The following is a 14,434-nucleotide window of genomic DNA, read 5'->3' as shown; positions in this document are numbered from 1 at the left end:
TACCTTTTAAAGTACTTTTACACATTATTTTATCATTTTAACACTCTAAATTTGTGATTTACATAGTTACCCTCATGGTTTTAAATTCTCATTTTAGAATGTTATTATTATTTACTTTATTCATCAAAGATTCTGCAACTTATTTTAAAGATAACTTTAGAGACAGGAAATTACACGAAACTATAATATAATTGTAAAATTTCAAATACTTTCTAATTTAATAACCTTCATTCTTATTTTCTATTTTTGCCTAAAATTTTTATTAGATTCAGAATACTAAAATCACGTTATTATGTTTAAATTATCAGTCATTTCCTATTTAAACCATATTCTGACCTAACTTCCTCGATAATTTTATTGAGGAAGGAAAAGAGAAGAGTATGGGTTTTTTGTTGAAGGATAAAATTTTAGAGTTAGAAAAGAGGATACTCCTCGCTCTGGAATTGCCTATGTGATGAGTAGTTATTGTGTCTAATATTTCCAGTGTATCTCTCAAATCAACTCCTTCCTCTTTGGGATTATTAACTCTTCATTTGGAAAATTTCATTTTCTTCCTAGTGTGTATACTGTTGTTCCCCAGAAATCTTCATAGTAATTTGATGATAACTTCCTATACCATATGTTAGAGCATAAAAACTACAGTATTTATAACAGTTTGATTCTAATATGGTAACAGCCAGACCAGTGAACAGAATCAGTTCAAACATCTGGAAATTTAGTATATAACAAAGGAGATGTTTCAGATAAGTAGGGAAGCAAATTATTTGATTAAAATATGCTGATATAACTAGTTAATTATTTGGGAAAAAAAGTGGGTTTCTTTCCATTGCTTATAGCAAAACAAATTCCAAGGATTTAAATAATTTTTGAAGGCCATAAAAAATAATAGGAAACTTTAATGAATAATCCTGTTATTTGAGGTGTGGAAGGATCTTTTAGGTACAAAACCAAACAAAACAACTAAAAAGGAAAGAGATCAATATGTGTGGCAGAAGTAAATACTTCCCATAAACAAATTTTAAAGACAAACTGGTAAGGAATATTTGCAAAATAGATGACAGTCTTAATCTTCCTAATATGTGAGGTCTTAACAAATTAAGGAGAATAAGGAAAACATTCTAGTAGAAATATGTTGAAAGGTGTGAGCCATCAGTTGTCACAAAAGGAGAAATCTAAACAGAATACTAAATACACGAAAAAAATGTTGTCTCCCTAAAAATTAAAAGAATATAAATTAAAATTGCTTATCAGATTGGCAAAAATTACAAAGATTGATAAAACCTGGAATTGACAAAGGTATAGATTAACAGATGCCCTTATACGATGTTAGTGGGAATGTAAATTGGTACACCTGCATTATTATGTATAACAATTTTAAATGTGTGCCTATTGACCTAGCAATTTTGCATCCAGAAATTTCTTTTAAGAAAATAAATGAATATGTTAACAAACACATATGTTATAAACAATGTCCATAATGTAGTAAGTGACAAAAGCTGATTACAAAACAAATAATCCCATCTTTATGCACTCGTTTTTATATATGTTAAATACACATACATGAAATACACATAAGGAAAAATTCTAAAAGTATATAGACCAAAAATAGTGGTTTTCTCTAGGAGTTGTGAATATAGGTGATTGTCTTTACCTATACATTTTGGAACACTTTTATGACAAAAGTAAAAAATTTTAATTTTGAAAAATAATTTTTTCAAAGCTGCTTCCATATTGAATAAACAAATTTGGCAATAACTTTTGAAACCTAAAGAATTATAGTAACCTAAAAAAAAGTTCTCATATTTATCAGATAAAATTATGTACTGATTTCAAGTAATAGTGTACATTTTCCTTTTAAAAAGCACACTGTGTTTGACTTACGCATGAAAGTTTTAAGACCATTAAACATGATCATATTTGCTTGGTTCAAATTACTCAATTTGCATATTTTTCATGTTAATTGGAAATAGTGAAGTCAAAGCTGTTTTATAGCATTCTCTTCATTAGAATTTTTTTTTAATGTTCTTAGATCCTGAACTTTTAATATTATTTTTATATTAATTTTATTCTGATTCTTTGAAAATTGATATTACATGCCTGGTATAAGTTACAGCTTTGTGTTAATTACATATTTGATTTAAGGGGAGCAACCTTTTGGGAATCTATTGTCTACTATATTTTAGGGTATAGTGATCCTAAGTCCAGGTTCAGCTGCTACAGTTAATTAAGGTATTTGCAGATATATCATAAATATTACACTTATCAGTTATCAATGAACTTACCTTTTTGTCCCCTTATTACAGGAATCATGGGTAAAGAAGGAAGACAAGCTGCAAGGAACAGTGACTATGCAATAGCTAGATTTAAATTTCTCTCCAAATTGCTTTTTGTTCATGGTCATTTTTATTATATTAGAATAGCTACCCTTGTACAGTATTTTTTTTATAAGGTAAGTTTCATGGATATATTTTAGAATCAATTTCTAACAGAGTATTTGAGGTTTCAGTTTAAGGAATGCTATTACCGTACAAATTATTCTTAAAATTTTTTTCTCTGTAAGTAAAACTAACAGTTTATGGAATATCCTTTTATTATTTTATTATAATAAATCTAATGTATACTCACAGAAAGCAAATCAGTGGTTGCCTGAGGCCAAGGGTGCAGGTGATAGAATTGACTAGAAAGGAATATGAGAGAACTTTGCATGACAGAAAAGTTCAACTTGATTATGGTGGTGGTTACACAGCTGTGTGAATTTGTCAGAATACATCAAAATTCACACTTAATATGTTATTCTATGCAAATTAGAACACAATTAGTTTGATTTCTTTATTGTTATGTTGTCCTGAACCAGTAATAAATTTTAATTTTAACTCCAATATGATGATTTCAAGCAGAGGTTCTTAATCTTTTTTGAGATTACAAATTATAGGGATTTTAGATGCATAAAATAAAATATATAGGATTACAAGGAAACCAATTATGTTGAAACACTGTCCTAATCTCTTGACCCTTATGGGCAAAGATGGGGTTCTGTGGAATCCATATTAAGAGCCTCTGAGTACCAAGACATTTAATACATCAGAATGTCCTATATTGCGTATATTTCTATAATTAATTAATAGCTGCAACCCAGTGAAAGAACACAGGTAGATTGCATAATGCTAACAGATGATGGTGGCAGTTTTTTCCTAGCTTGTTATTATAACTTTTGCTGTGACATAAGGCTATTGAAATGGAAAGATGTTTTGATCGTTCCATTTGTTGTATTTTAAATATTTCTGCATTTTAAAGCAATTTTAGCTCTAAAGTTTAAGTAAACTTTTCTTATTGTGCTATAAATGAAAAGTATTGAATAATAGTTGGTAGGTTATAAATTCAAAATTATGGTATTGCTTGGCAATGATAGGAGTCAAAGGTGTTTTCTTTCTGACATTTGTAATGCTGCCTAGACTACTTTTAGACATTTTTTTTTTTTTTTTTTTTTTTTTTTACTTTTAGACATTTTTTAATAAAATGGGAATCCTATTTCCCCATTTTATATGGACAAGTTCTTATGGGCAGATATACTTACCATATCAACTGATACTATATTTTTGGACTCTTAATAGCCATTTTTAGAAATTGTTTCTCTTTTAGACCTAAATATTTCAATTATTTCCATTTAATCTTGTTTTTCAGAATGTGTGCTTTATCACACCCCAGTTTTTATATCAGTTCTACTGTTTGTTTTCTCAACAGGTAAGTAAATAGAATCTTTTGTTTTATCCTTTTAAAGTAAAGTGTGTGTGTTCAGTTTTTGGTAGATACTTGGAGGGACTTTTTCCATTTTTCCTAGTCCTACAGATAACTAGACAAAACTTTTCTAATAGTGTATTTAATTAGCATAACATCCATAATATTTCTTTATTCTGATTTTCAGTTTGAAGCAAGTGTTAATACCAAAATATATTTTAACTCTGGATGCTTTTTAAACAACTAGATATTAACTCTTAATAGCTTATGAGAGAATTTTGTGAACTTTTTTCAACTTACGTGTAGTGTTTCTGCAAAATCCATATCAAGCCAGGCCAGATAATTATTGGAAGTTTACCTCATTATTTATTTTTTGAGTCATGGAATTTTTTTTAGATTTGGAAGAAACATTAGTGATTGAGTCCAGGGATGACATACAGATTTCATCTCAGAAGGTAAATAATTAATAGAGGTTCCAGGAGTGCTGTATTGAAAAGGGTTCTGAAGCTATAGGCTCAGAGGGAAAACTCTGTAATAGGTTAGCAGTAGCTATAATAAGCACATGGTGGGTCTTCTGTTGTATACATGTCACATAGAAAAGGAAATTGAAATCCGTAGAGATTAAGTAACTTGCCCAAGATCCCATAGCTAAACCATACTTGGACCTACCGCTTCTGACTACCTGAGCACCCTTTTCACATACCACACTCCACATCTCTAATTGATCAAGACATTTATTCTAGTTTATTGAAATGACAAGTGTATTATTCTTAGGTTTTTTTAATGAGTTGTTTCTACCCTTAATCACTGTTTTCTCCTCTGTTTACAACCTATAACTCTAAATTTCAGATACCTGCTTGGACATTGATTGCCAGTAACAATGTTTGCTTACTTGGATGAAATAAAGAATGCTGTAAGAGCATGTGACAAGGAGACTTAACCTATTTTGATTAGGTTTTGGGGGAGTTTATAGTATAATTCGAGAGACAGTATCAATATTAAGAAAAGCAATATTCAAAGAATAGGCAAAGTGCTAAGCAATTAGTACCAACTAATTACCAACAGTAGCACATATGACTTTAGAAGAAGCAGCTATCATCAGGAATTTGAGCCAGTGTTTTTAAGTTTCATGGATCATGGATTAAAGGAAGTGTAGGACTTAGATGGGAAGACAAAACCATGAAAGCAAAACTATATGTGTAGCATATCAAGGGAATAATAACAAGCCCAGTATACATGTAGGAGAATTGTCTAAAATTACATCACAGTGACCAAATTTGAGTATCTTGAAATATAGATCCAATTCACTATAATAGCAGAATCACTTGACATAACAAAATGTTCCAGATTCCACAAAGATTATAAATCTAGGAACATTATGTCTATATAAGAAACAAGTTGGAATTAATAAAATGAATTTTGTGTAAATTAGAAAATATGTAATGTAATTTTTATTTTTAATATGCTTCTTTGTAATTACATGCATAAGTATAATAGTAATACATAGTTTAGGGTCTCAAAATTCCTACAAATTTCTCTTTCTAGACATTGTATGACAGCGTGTACCTGACTTTATACAATATTTGTTTTACATCCCTGCCTATTCTGATATATAGTCTGTTGGAACAGCATATAGACCCTCATGTGTTACAGAACAAGCCCGCTCTCTATCGGTAAGTGTTTTCCAGTATTAAATGTCCATACATTTCTTACTGCAAATAGTACATTACATAGTTATCAATTTTTGAAAGTATCTTAAAAATAAGCAGATATATCAAGCACTGTCTTGGTGCTTAATGCTTTACTGAGGAAGTACTTCAGTTGTCATATGGTTTATAATTGTTGAACATTAAAGAGAAGATTTGAATGATTTTTTCCAATGTTTTTAGGAATGAGTAGTTTCATCCTAGGAATGCATTGAGCAGCTGTGTAATTTACACTTACTGCTGTAAACCAGTAATACTCTGTTTCATGGACACAAAAGAAGTTATTCAGTAATTAGTTGTCTCTGGAGTTCCTAAGAAATTAGTTCATGTTCTGGCACTGCCAAATTTATGAGTAGTAATTGATGCAAAATGCAGAGTTGAGGACATTAAATCTTCCCAGCTCCCCTGGGTTATTCCTTTCTCAGAACCAAGTAATCATAGATATGTGGAGTCAGCTCAGGACCAGCTTATGGTTCCCACATTAACTTGACCTCTACACTTACAGAGATATTCAGTTATCCAGAAATGGCAGTAACTTACCTTGATTTCCCAGGTTAACTAGGACTGGTCTTGACCCAAGATTGGCACAAATGGTTCTTCTCATAATAGCTATTGATAGACAGGAACTCATTTAGGAGCCTCAGTGCTGAACCTAACTCAGATGACTCCACTAAAAAGAAACAATCATGGCAGTGATTGTTTACAATCACTGTAAACAATGACTGAATGTTTACAACAGAATATAATAAAGAGGGAATTCCCTGGTGGTCCAGTGTTTAGGATTCCAGGCTTTCACTGCTCTGGGGCCCAGGTTCGATCCCTGGTTGGAGAACTAAGATCCCACAAGCCATGAGGCGCAGCCAAAAAAAAAAAAAAGAATATAACAAAGAAAAATCAACTTTTCACAATTAAACTGAAGTATTATGCCTATATCATATTTCTTTATTAAATGAGAAATGTATTTGAATATGTTATGAGAATTATAAGCTGTTACACAGATGTATAGTGGTTTGTAAATTAGGTTCTATCTGCTAAAATTTTTAAGCAATTTTAAATTAAAAATCCATCTTGTTTTTTAATTATCAAACTAATAATTATTTAGTAGGTATAATAAGTCCTAATACATTTCTTTTTTTCTTCCTTTTTCTTAAATTTGCAGAGACATTAGTAAAAACCGTCAACTAAGCATGAAAACATTTCTTTATTGGACCATCTTGGGTTTCAGTCATGCCTTTATTTTCTTTTTTGGATCCTATTTTCTGATAGGGAAAGATACATCTCTGCTTGGAAATGGCCAGGTAAAATACATAGTTTTTTAAAGAACATGTTTAATAATTTAGTTTGGCTTTTGATAACTTTCTGTCATACAAAATAAAGTAAAATTCCATTTAAGTTATAAAATTGCAGGAATTAAATTAAAATGCAATTATAAAAAGGTTTTTAACTTTTTTTTACTTAATAAAATTTCATACAAATGAGAATTAAAACAGAAAGGCAATGCAGTGTAATTTTAATATGAAACTCAAGTTTCCTAAGCAGTTTTGCTGTTCAAAACTTAATTCACACATGAGGATATGTTCATGCCCCTCTGCATGATGTTCACTTCAGGATTGTGTTTTAACAATGGCTACTGTTTATTTAGTACTTAACTATTGTGTTCAATGCTTTCCATGCCCCATTTCCATTAATCCTCACAATAATCCCATTGGAGAGATATTATGATTCAGCTTTTTTAGATGAGAAATAAGGACTTAATGTTTAGGTTTTTGCTTTTAATTGCAGGAATTTTTTTTCTTTTTGGGGGGTCACGGTGGTATGCTTAGGAAGTGCTACTGTACTTTTCAGTGCACTCCAGCAATTCCAAGGATGTCAAGTTACTGCTTAGAGTGGCCATTTTTCTGAAATGTGAAATTGGAAAGGAGTACCACACAGTATGTTGTTTCTGTGTCCTGATTGGAGTGCTCGTGTTGAGAGACTCTGCAAAACTAGGCCTCTCTTTCAAAGCTTAGCTAGATGGGTCAGAGGAAAATAAATGACAGCTGTGGTACTATGGTGGACTGGAAATGCTTGTCACCTTTAGTTTCTCTTTTCCACTGGCAATACATAAGTATTCCAAAATATTCAATATATTTGCAGAAACAGAGATACAAGGTTTGCAGTTGGGAGAATATGAAGTTTTATCTGTTCAACAAACATTTATTGAGGACCAACCATTACCATGTACTATACCAGTGTCTGGATTTATGAGAGGAACTAACACACTCAGTTATGGAGCTTAAGAGTCTTGTGAGGGAAACAGAAAATAAACAAGTAAAATAACAAAATATTCAAGTGCAGTGAAGGAAATGGGTTTCAATTTTAGAGAGGCTTTAACCATGCAGATCCCTTTAGGATGTAGAAATGGAACGTATTATTGCCACTGTACTTTTGAGGACGTATTTAGCCTGGTTTGGACAAATATATGAATCTAGTTTGTGTAACATGAAGGTTACAGCACTTCCCCCAAGTAATAACTACCTTTTATTGAATTTTTTTCTCTCTGCCAGGTATATTCCATGTATTAGCTTACTAAATTGTAATAACCCTGTATGAGGAAAATATTTTTTCATATTAGAAAATTAACCTCAGGTTAAGAAACTTGCCTCAGGTCACATAGTGAATAAATTACAAGAGTATAATTCAAACTCAGATCTGTATAACTTCAAAACCTATGTGCTTAGCCAAGATCCTAAATTCCTTTGAGAAACAAGTATTAGCCTGGTGCCCTTCTGTGCAGTATTGCCACTTGTGCAAAGACCATCAAACATATAGATACATGAGTGAGCATGCCCATTTCCACCTGAAATACTGGGCTAAAACTGGACAGAGTGAAGAGGGGAAAAGAGTTAAGAAAGAAGGAAGATGTCATTGGATGAAAAGGAAGTTAAAAGAGATCTCTCTTGTTGCTAGTTACTACTTTTTTTCTGATTTTAAAAGTAACATGTGGGGGCTTCCCTGGTGGCGCAGTGGTTGAGAGTCCGCCTGCTGATGCAGGGGACATGGGTTCGTGCCCCGGTCCAGGAAGATCCCACATGCTGTGGAGCGGCTAGGCCTGTGAGCCATGGCTGCTGAGCCTGCGCGTCTGGAGCCTGTGCTCCGCAACGGGAGAGGCCACGACAGTGAGAGGTTCAAGTAACATGCCCATTATGGTAAATTGGAAATACTCTATAGGAAAAAATACAAAGAAAATAAACCGCCTGTTCTTCTTCTACCCAGGTGTAATTATTTCTGTCATTTTTACATATTTTCTTCCATTTTTTTAAGTTTTTTACTATTTTTCATTAACGTCATAACTTATCCCCTTATTTCTCAATGATAGGCTTATTATAATTATCCCCTTACTATAGTCTAAGTGATTTTTCATGTTATTAAAAATGCTTCAAAAACATTTTTTCACAGCTACATAATATTCATTACATGGCATAAATTATTTAAGAATACTTATAATTTAGGTTTGTTTCTAGTTTTTAGTGACTTTTAAAATTAAATCTTTAGGGACTTCCCTGGTGGTCCAGTGGCTGAGACTCCGTGCTCCCAATGCATGGGGCCCGGGTTCGATCCCTGGTCAGGGAACTAGATCTCACGTGCCACAACTAAGAGGTCACATGCCACAACTCAAGATCCCGCACGCAGCAGCAAAGATCCTGCATGCCACAACTAAGACCCAGCACAGCCAAACAAACAAATAAATAATTTTTTTAAATTAAATCTTGAGCATGCTTTATACAAAAGAAAAGAATCTTAATGAAGTGTAAATTGTTGTTGGCCCTTTAGTACAAAAGTTTTTCTTCTTTTTACCACCTGTTATTGTTTTTTTTAACTCAAATTGTACATCATTAACTTCCCCTTCTAGCCTACCGGTTCTACCACTCATATATACCACTAGAAATTAATCTACCACTCCCTGTAGAAACAGTGGAAAAGAAGCATACATTGCAATTGGTCAAATTGGATTTACATCCTGGCACCTGAAGTTCCTATTTGATTTGGGAATAGTTCTTTAACTTCTGTAAGGCTCAGTTTCCTCGCTGCAAAATTAGGAACATGATTACTACCTTATAGGTTTGCTGTGAGGAATAAACAACATATTACATGTAGGGCATTAGGCATAGTGGCTAGCATATAGAAGTACTCAATAAATCTTAGCAGTATTACTTGTTATTATTACTATCAAATCATTATATTGAAGACCCTGTCCTACCCAGTCCCCCTCTAATCTACTTCTCCCAGAAACTCTCCTCTTTAATGGTGTAAGTTAAACTGTCCTTGCTGGCTCTCTCAGAACATGCAGTGCTCATTTCTAGTTCCAAGCCATTACTATGTTTTCTCTCTAGAATGCTCTTGCCTCTTTTTCCCAAAGTCAGTCTTATGACTGTCTATTCTTCAAGATTGAGCCCACAGGTCCCTGTCCTTTCACTCTAGCTCCCTCTTACGCCTCCCTATACTGAAAGTCTTTTTCGACATGGGTTGAATGCTTTCTGTTTTCCAGTAATTATTCTTGTATGCCCAAGAAATCTGCAAACAATGGAGGACCTAGAGTAGAAAATATTAGGGGGAATTACTGGGAAGAGAAGTGGCTAGAGGTGAAGATGAAGTCCAGTGCAAACAAATGATCCTGAGAAAGGAGGAGGAGAAGGAGTTGCAGTAGTTTGGGATCCACGCAGGGCAAGACTTCAGGGGAAGTTAAGATTCTACCCCCATCTTTTGTGATGGGCCTAGCAGTATCATGAATATTCTAGGTATTAATTAATTTTCAACAATTTTTTTTTTTTGGCCATGCCATGTGGCTTGCAGGATCTCAGTTCCCTGACCAGGGATTGAACCTGGGCCACAGCAGTGCAAGTGCCGAATCCTAACTACTAGACCACCAGGGAACTCCCTCAACAAATATTTTTGAAATATCCATTCATTCATTCTTAACTTCTCTTTTACTTAGGAAAGAACTATTTATTCTTCATATATTCCCCTCAGATCTTTTTAATAGGTCTTTTCTGTTAGCAAAATATAAGAATCCTGATAAGTTTTCTCTGAGATTTGGAAAGACTAGAAGAATGTATATGACATGTCTGAGTACCTGTTTGTGTGTGTGTGTCTATAAACTGCTTTCCTATGGACAGATCTTTACCTTCCAAGCACCATAAAAAAGATATTCCTTTACTGCCACTCCTTGATTGCCTGCAGAGAACAAAAAATATACTAAGAGGACTGAACTACTGACTTTTTTTTTTTTTTTTTTTTTTTTTGCGGTACGCGGGCCTCTCACTGTTGTGGCCTCTCCCGTTGTGGAGCACAGGCCCCGGACGCGCAGGCTCAGCGGCCATGGCTCACGGGTCGAGCCGCTCCGCAGCATGTGGGATCCTCCCAGACCAGGGCACGAACCCGTGTCCCCTGCATCAGCAGGCGGACTCTCAACCACTGCGCCACCAGGGAAGCCCCCAACTAATTTTTAATTATTTTTCTTCTAAATATTAGAAGAGTTAAACTCAAATAAAATTTGTCTAGCCTTATGCAGGCTTAAAATACTCAAAGTATTTGGAATATAAGTATTAGTTAAAAACTGGGGCTTGTCTTCCAATACCTCAGTATCATCTTTTCACAAACATTTGTCAAAAAGTCAGGTTTGAAATTTGGTGAATATTTGTTTGGGTAATTTTTTTTTCTTTTTTTTTATAAATTAATTTATTATTTATTTATGGCTGTGTTGGGTCGTTGTTGCTGTGCTTGGGCTTTCTCTAGTTGTGGTGAGCGGGGGTACTCTTTGTTGCGATGTGCGGGCTTCTCATTGCAGTGGCTTCTCGTTGTGGAGCACAGGCTCCAGGTGCGCAGGCTTCAGTAGTTGTGGCACAGGCTCAGTAGTTGTGGCTCGCAGGCTCTAGAGCACAGGCTCAGTAATTGTGGCACACGGGCTTAGTTACTCCGCAGCATGTGGGATCTTCCCGGACCAGGGCTCGAACCCATATCCCCTGCATTGGCAGGCGGATTCTTAACCACTGCGCCACCAGGGAAGTCCCTGCATTTTTTTTTTTTTTCCAGAGCTGAAGATGAGCTTAGCATAAAACTTCATATTATTTCTGTAATCCAACAAGATCAACTTTGTTTGAGTTGGTGTTTTTTAACAGGCTTTGTAGAAGAGAACAGAACAATCATTTCTTTTTTATTAATTGAATTTTGACAAAAGGTAAAATTGTTATAATGTATTTTGTTAGAGATCTTAATTTAACTTTTAAAAAATGTTAACTCCTCCAAGAATAATAGAAAAAACTGACTTCCATGATACTGGTTTTTAAAAAACAGCTTAATTGAGGTATAGTTGGTATACAGTAAGCTGCATATATTTAAAATTTTATAATTTGATACTTTTTTACCATCTTAACTTTTTTTTTTTTTTTTTTTTTTTTTGCGATACGCCGGCCTCTCACTGTTGTGGTCTCTCCCGTTGTGGAGCACAGGCTCCGGATGCGCAGGCCCAGCAGCCGTGGCTCACGGGCCCAGCCGCTCTGCGGCATGTGGGATCTTCCCGGACCGGGGCACGAACCCGTGTACCCTGCATCGGCAGGTGGAGTCTCAACCACTGCGCCACCAGGGAAGCCCATCTTAACATTTTTAAGAGTACAGTTCAGTAGTGTTAAGTAAATTCACATTGTTATGCAACAGATCTCCAGAACTTTTTCATCTTGCAAAGCTGAAACTCTGTGCCTATTAAAGAGCTACCCATTTCCCTTCTTACCAGCTCCTGGAATTTACCGTTCTTTCTGCTTCTATGAATTTGACCACCTATGAAATCATTTTTTTTAAGAAGCTAAATAATTGGGAAGTGAACACCAATGAAGAATGTTTATTAAGGTTACTATAAATTACAGAGGTACTAAAAGCAAATGACTATGTTTTTTAAAAAAGAAAAATTTATCTCCTTTGTTTATCTCTACAGAGTAAGTGTTCTCATATTGGGACACTGCTTGTTCTAACAGTGTTGCTGTTGTCCAGGATACTTTTGGAAATAGCTTATGTTGTCTTTCTGTGATCTCACGAAGAAACTTTTCTCAGGGAAGAATATTTATAAAGTCATAGACAAGGGAAGATGTTACTTAAGATTATAGATAAGGAAAGTATGAGAGGAACAATTTAGATTACAGGAGTTCACCTCCAGTTAAAGCAAACTTCCATAGAATGCAATGGCAAAGGCATCGTGGCTTGGGTAAGTGTATATTAGAAGAATTAAAAAAAAATTTATAGTGAAGGAAACAGAACAGAGGGAATTTTAGTCATGTGGTAAGAGTGGAAAACTAAGATGATGTAGGGAGAAAAATATTGGGAGAACAGTTTCAGAGGTAGCTGAGTTCCCATCCCAACATTCCATGACATTCTGCTTGTCTAGTGGTTTCAACCGAAGACTTCAGAAGAAAAAGAGAATAAAGAAAAAAATCCTTTGTTAACTCAGGAACTTAAACACTAATACCTATTCCACTCATTCTCAGTGGTCTGATATGAAAATTACAATCTAGATAACTACTGTTTAAAATGAGACCCCACCCAAATAAGGGTTTTTAAAATTTGTTTTGGTTTTGTTTTACTGAAGTATACAGAAACTCAAAGAAAAATGTCAACCATTAATTTCTTTTTTTCTCTCTGTATGGAATTATACCCAGTTTGGAAAACTAAAATAATTGAAATTCAAAAAAATATGGGATCAGAGAAAAAGGGAAAAACTATTAAGAGTATTCTAATTCCAGTTGGACTTCTCCAGTAGGGAAGCTGGAATTATCAGACCCTCGGCACCATTCTAAACTATATATTCACTATTCCACCACATTAAAAATCAAATGACAAAGGAACGAATAAGGATGAAAAAGTAATTCTTCACCTCTTATTCAAGCCTTCTAGGTCTGGACTGTTTGCCAGACTAGTTGGGGGAAAACAATCAGCAACACAGAATGGAAGAGTTGAAATTTCAGGTTGTAATTTTGAGAGAAAGAGAAAAATAAACCTTTTTGTAGTTTTTACTATTTTTTTTAATGTTAATGATTTCTCCCCTTAACTTCCTATCTTTAATTAGTTTCTCTTTCACACTATACATGTCATCAGCTGTTGAAACCTAGCCATCAAATGATAAGAGCTCTGTGTTAAGATAGAAATATACTATTTTACATTTGTATTCCACTGAGAATTCAGTATCCTTTACTTTCATTCAAATGATTTAACCACCATAATTACCAATCAGGTCATTCAAGAACACATATGCAATTTAATTCCTGCCAGTAGATACAGATTTCTTTTAATTAAAGCTTGTATGATTAAAATATCTTTGATTATCTAGTTCATTACAGAATTTCCCTGTATGTTCATTTATTCATGAGACAAATATTTAAAGCACTAATAATATTCCAAGCAATTAATAGAAAATTACATCATATACAGAGAACAGAAGAATATACCTTGCTTCTTATGGTATCACCCAACAATTGGTCAGTGTTTAAAACCAATAATAAAGAGATAGTTTGTACTGGAGAACTGAACAACTGATTAACTCTATAGAAGATAATTCTTTTATAGATCAATGTGTAGTTAAGTTAGACCTGTTACAAAATTTGAAGAAGTTATATTTTTTTTACTATTTCTACTTTCTGGCCTCCTCTTCTCCCTTGAATGTTCTCCTGTGGGGCTTTCACCCCCAGCACTCCCATCAAAACCATGTTCTTTATGGTCACCAGCCACCACTTCATTGCTAAATCTATGAGTGTGCCTCAGCCCTTTTGAACTCAACCATTGGGTATAATTTTTGAAGCCTTCCTGCCTGCCGCATTATCTTCTCTCAGCCTCTGTAAGTTACTTTGGCTTCCTTACCAACTGTTTCTTTTCAGTCTTCACCTCCTACCCTCAGAATCAGGGCTTCTCAACCTCTGCACCAGTGGCATTTTGAGCCAGATAATTTTTTGCTGTGGAGGTTCACCCTATGA

General features: G+C 34.2%; 1 protein-coding gene across 1 annotated transcript in view; it reads left to right on the top strand.

Moving 5' to 3' along the window:
- The window catches only part of ATP11B (ATPase phospholipid transporting 11B (putative)), a gene marked incomplete at its 5' end in the record, with an annotated part of 120,268 nt that overhangs the window by 79,524 nt on the left and 26,310 nt on the right, over positions 1 to 14,434 (top strand). Inside the window, 4 exons of the mRNA XM_082839270.1 lie at positions 2,304 to 2,449; positions 3,682 to 3,741; positions 5,281 to 5,408; positions 6,601 to 6,739. Of these exons, the coding sequence (XP_082695396.1) occupies positions 2,304 to 2,449; positions 3,682 to 3,741; positions 5,281 to 5,408; positions 6,601 to 6,739 (473 nt within the window). The remainder of the gene's footprint in view (positions 1 to 2,303; positions 2,450 to 3,681; positions 3,742 to 5,280; positions 5,409 to 6,600; positions 6,740 to 14,434) is intronic.

The sequence above is a fragment of the Leucopleurus acutus genome (genome assembly GCF_964270905.1).
Source record: "Leucopleurus acutus genome assembly, chromosome: 5".
Classification (NCBI taxonomy): Eukaryota; Metazoa; Chordata; class Mammalia; order Artiodactyla; family Delphinidae; genus Leucopleurus; species Leucopleurus acutus.
This window is presented reverse-complemented; position numbering and strand designations above follow the sequence as displayed.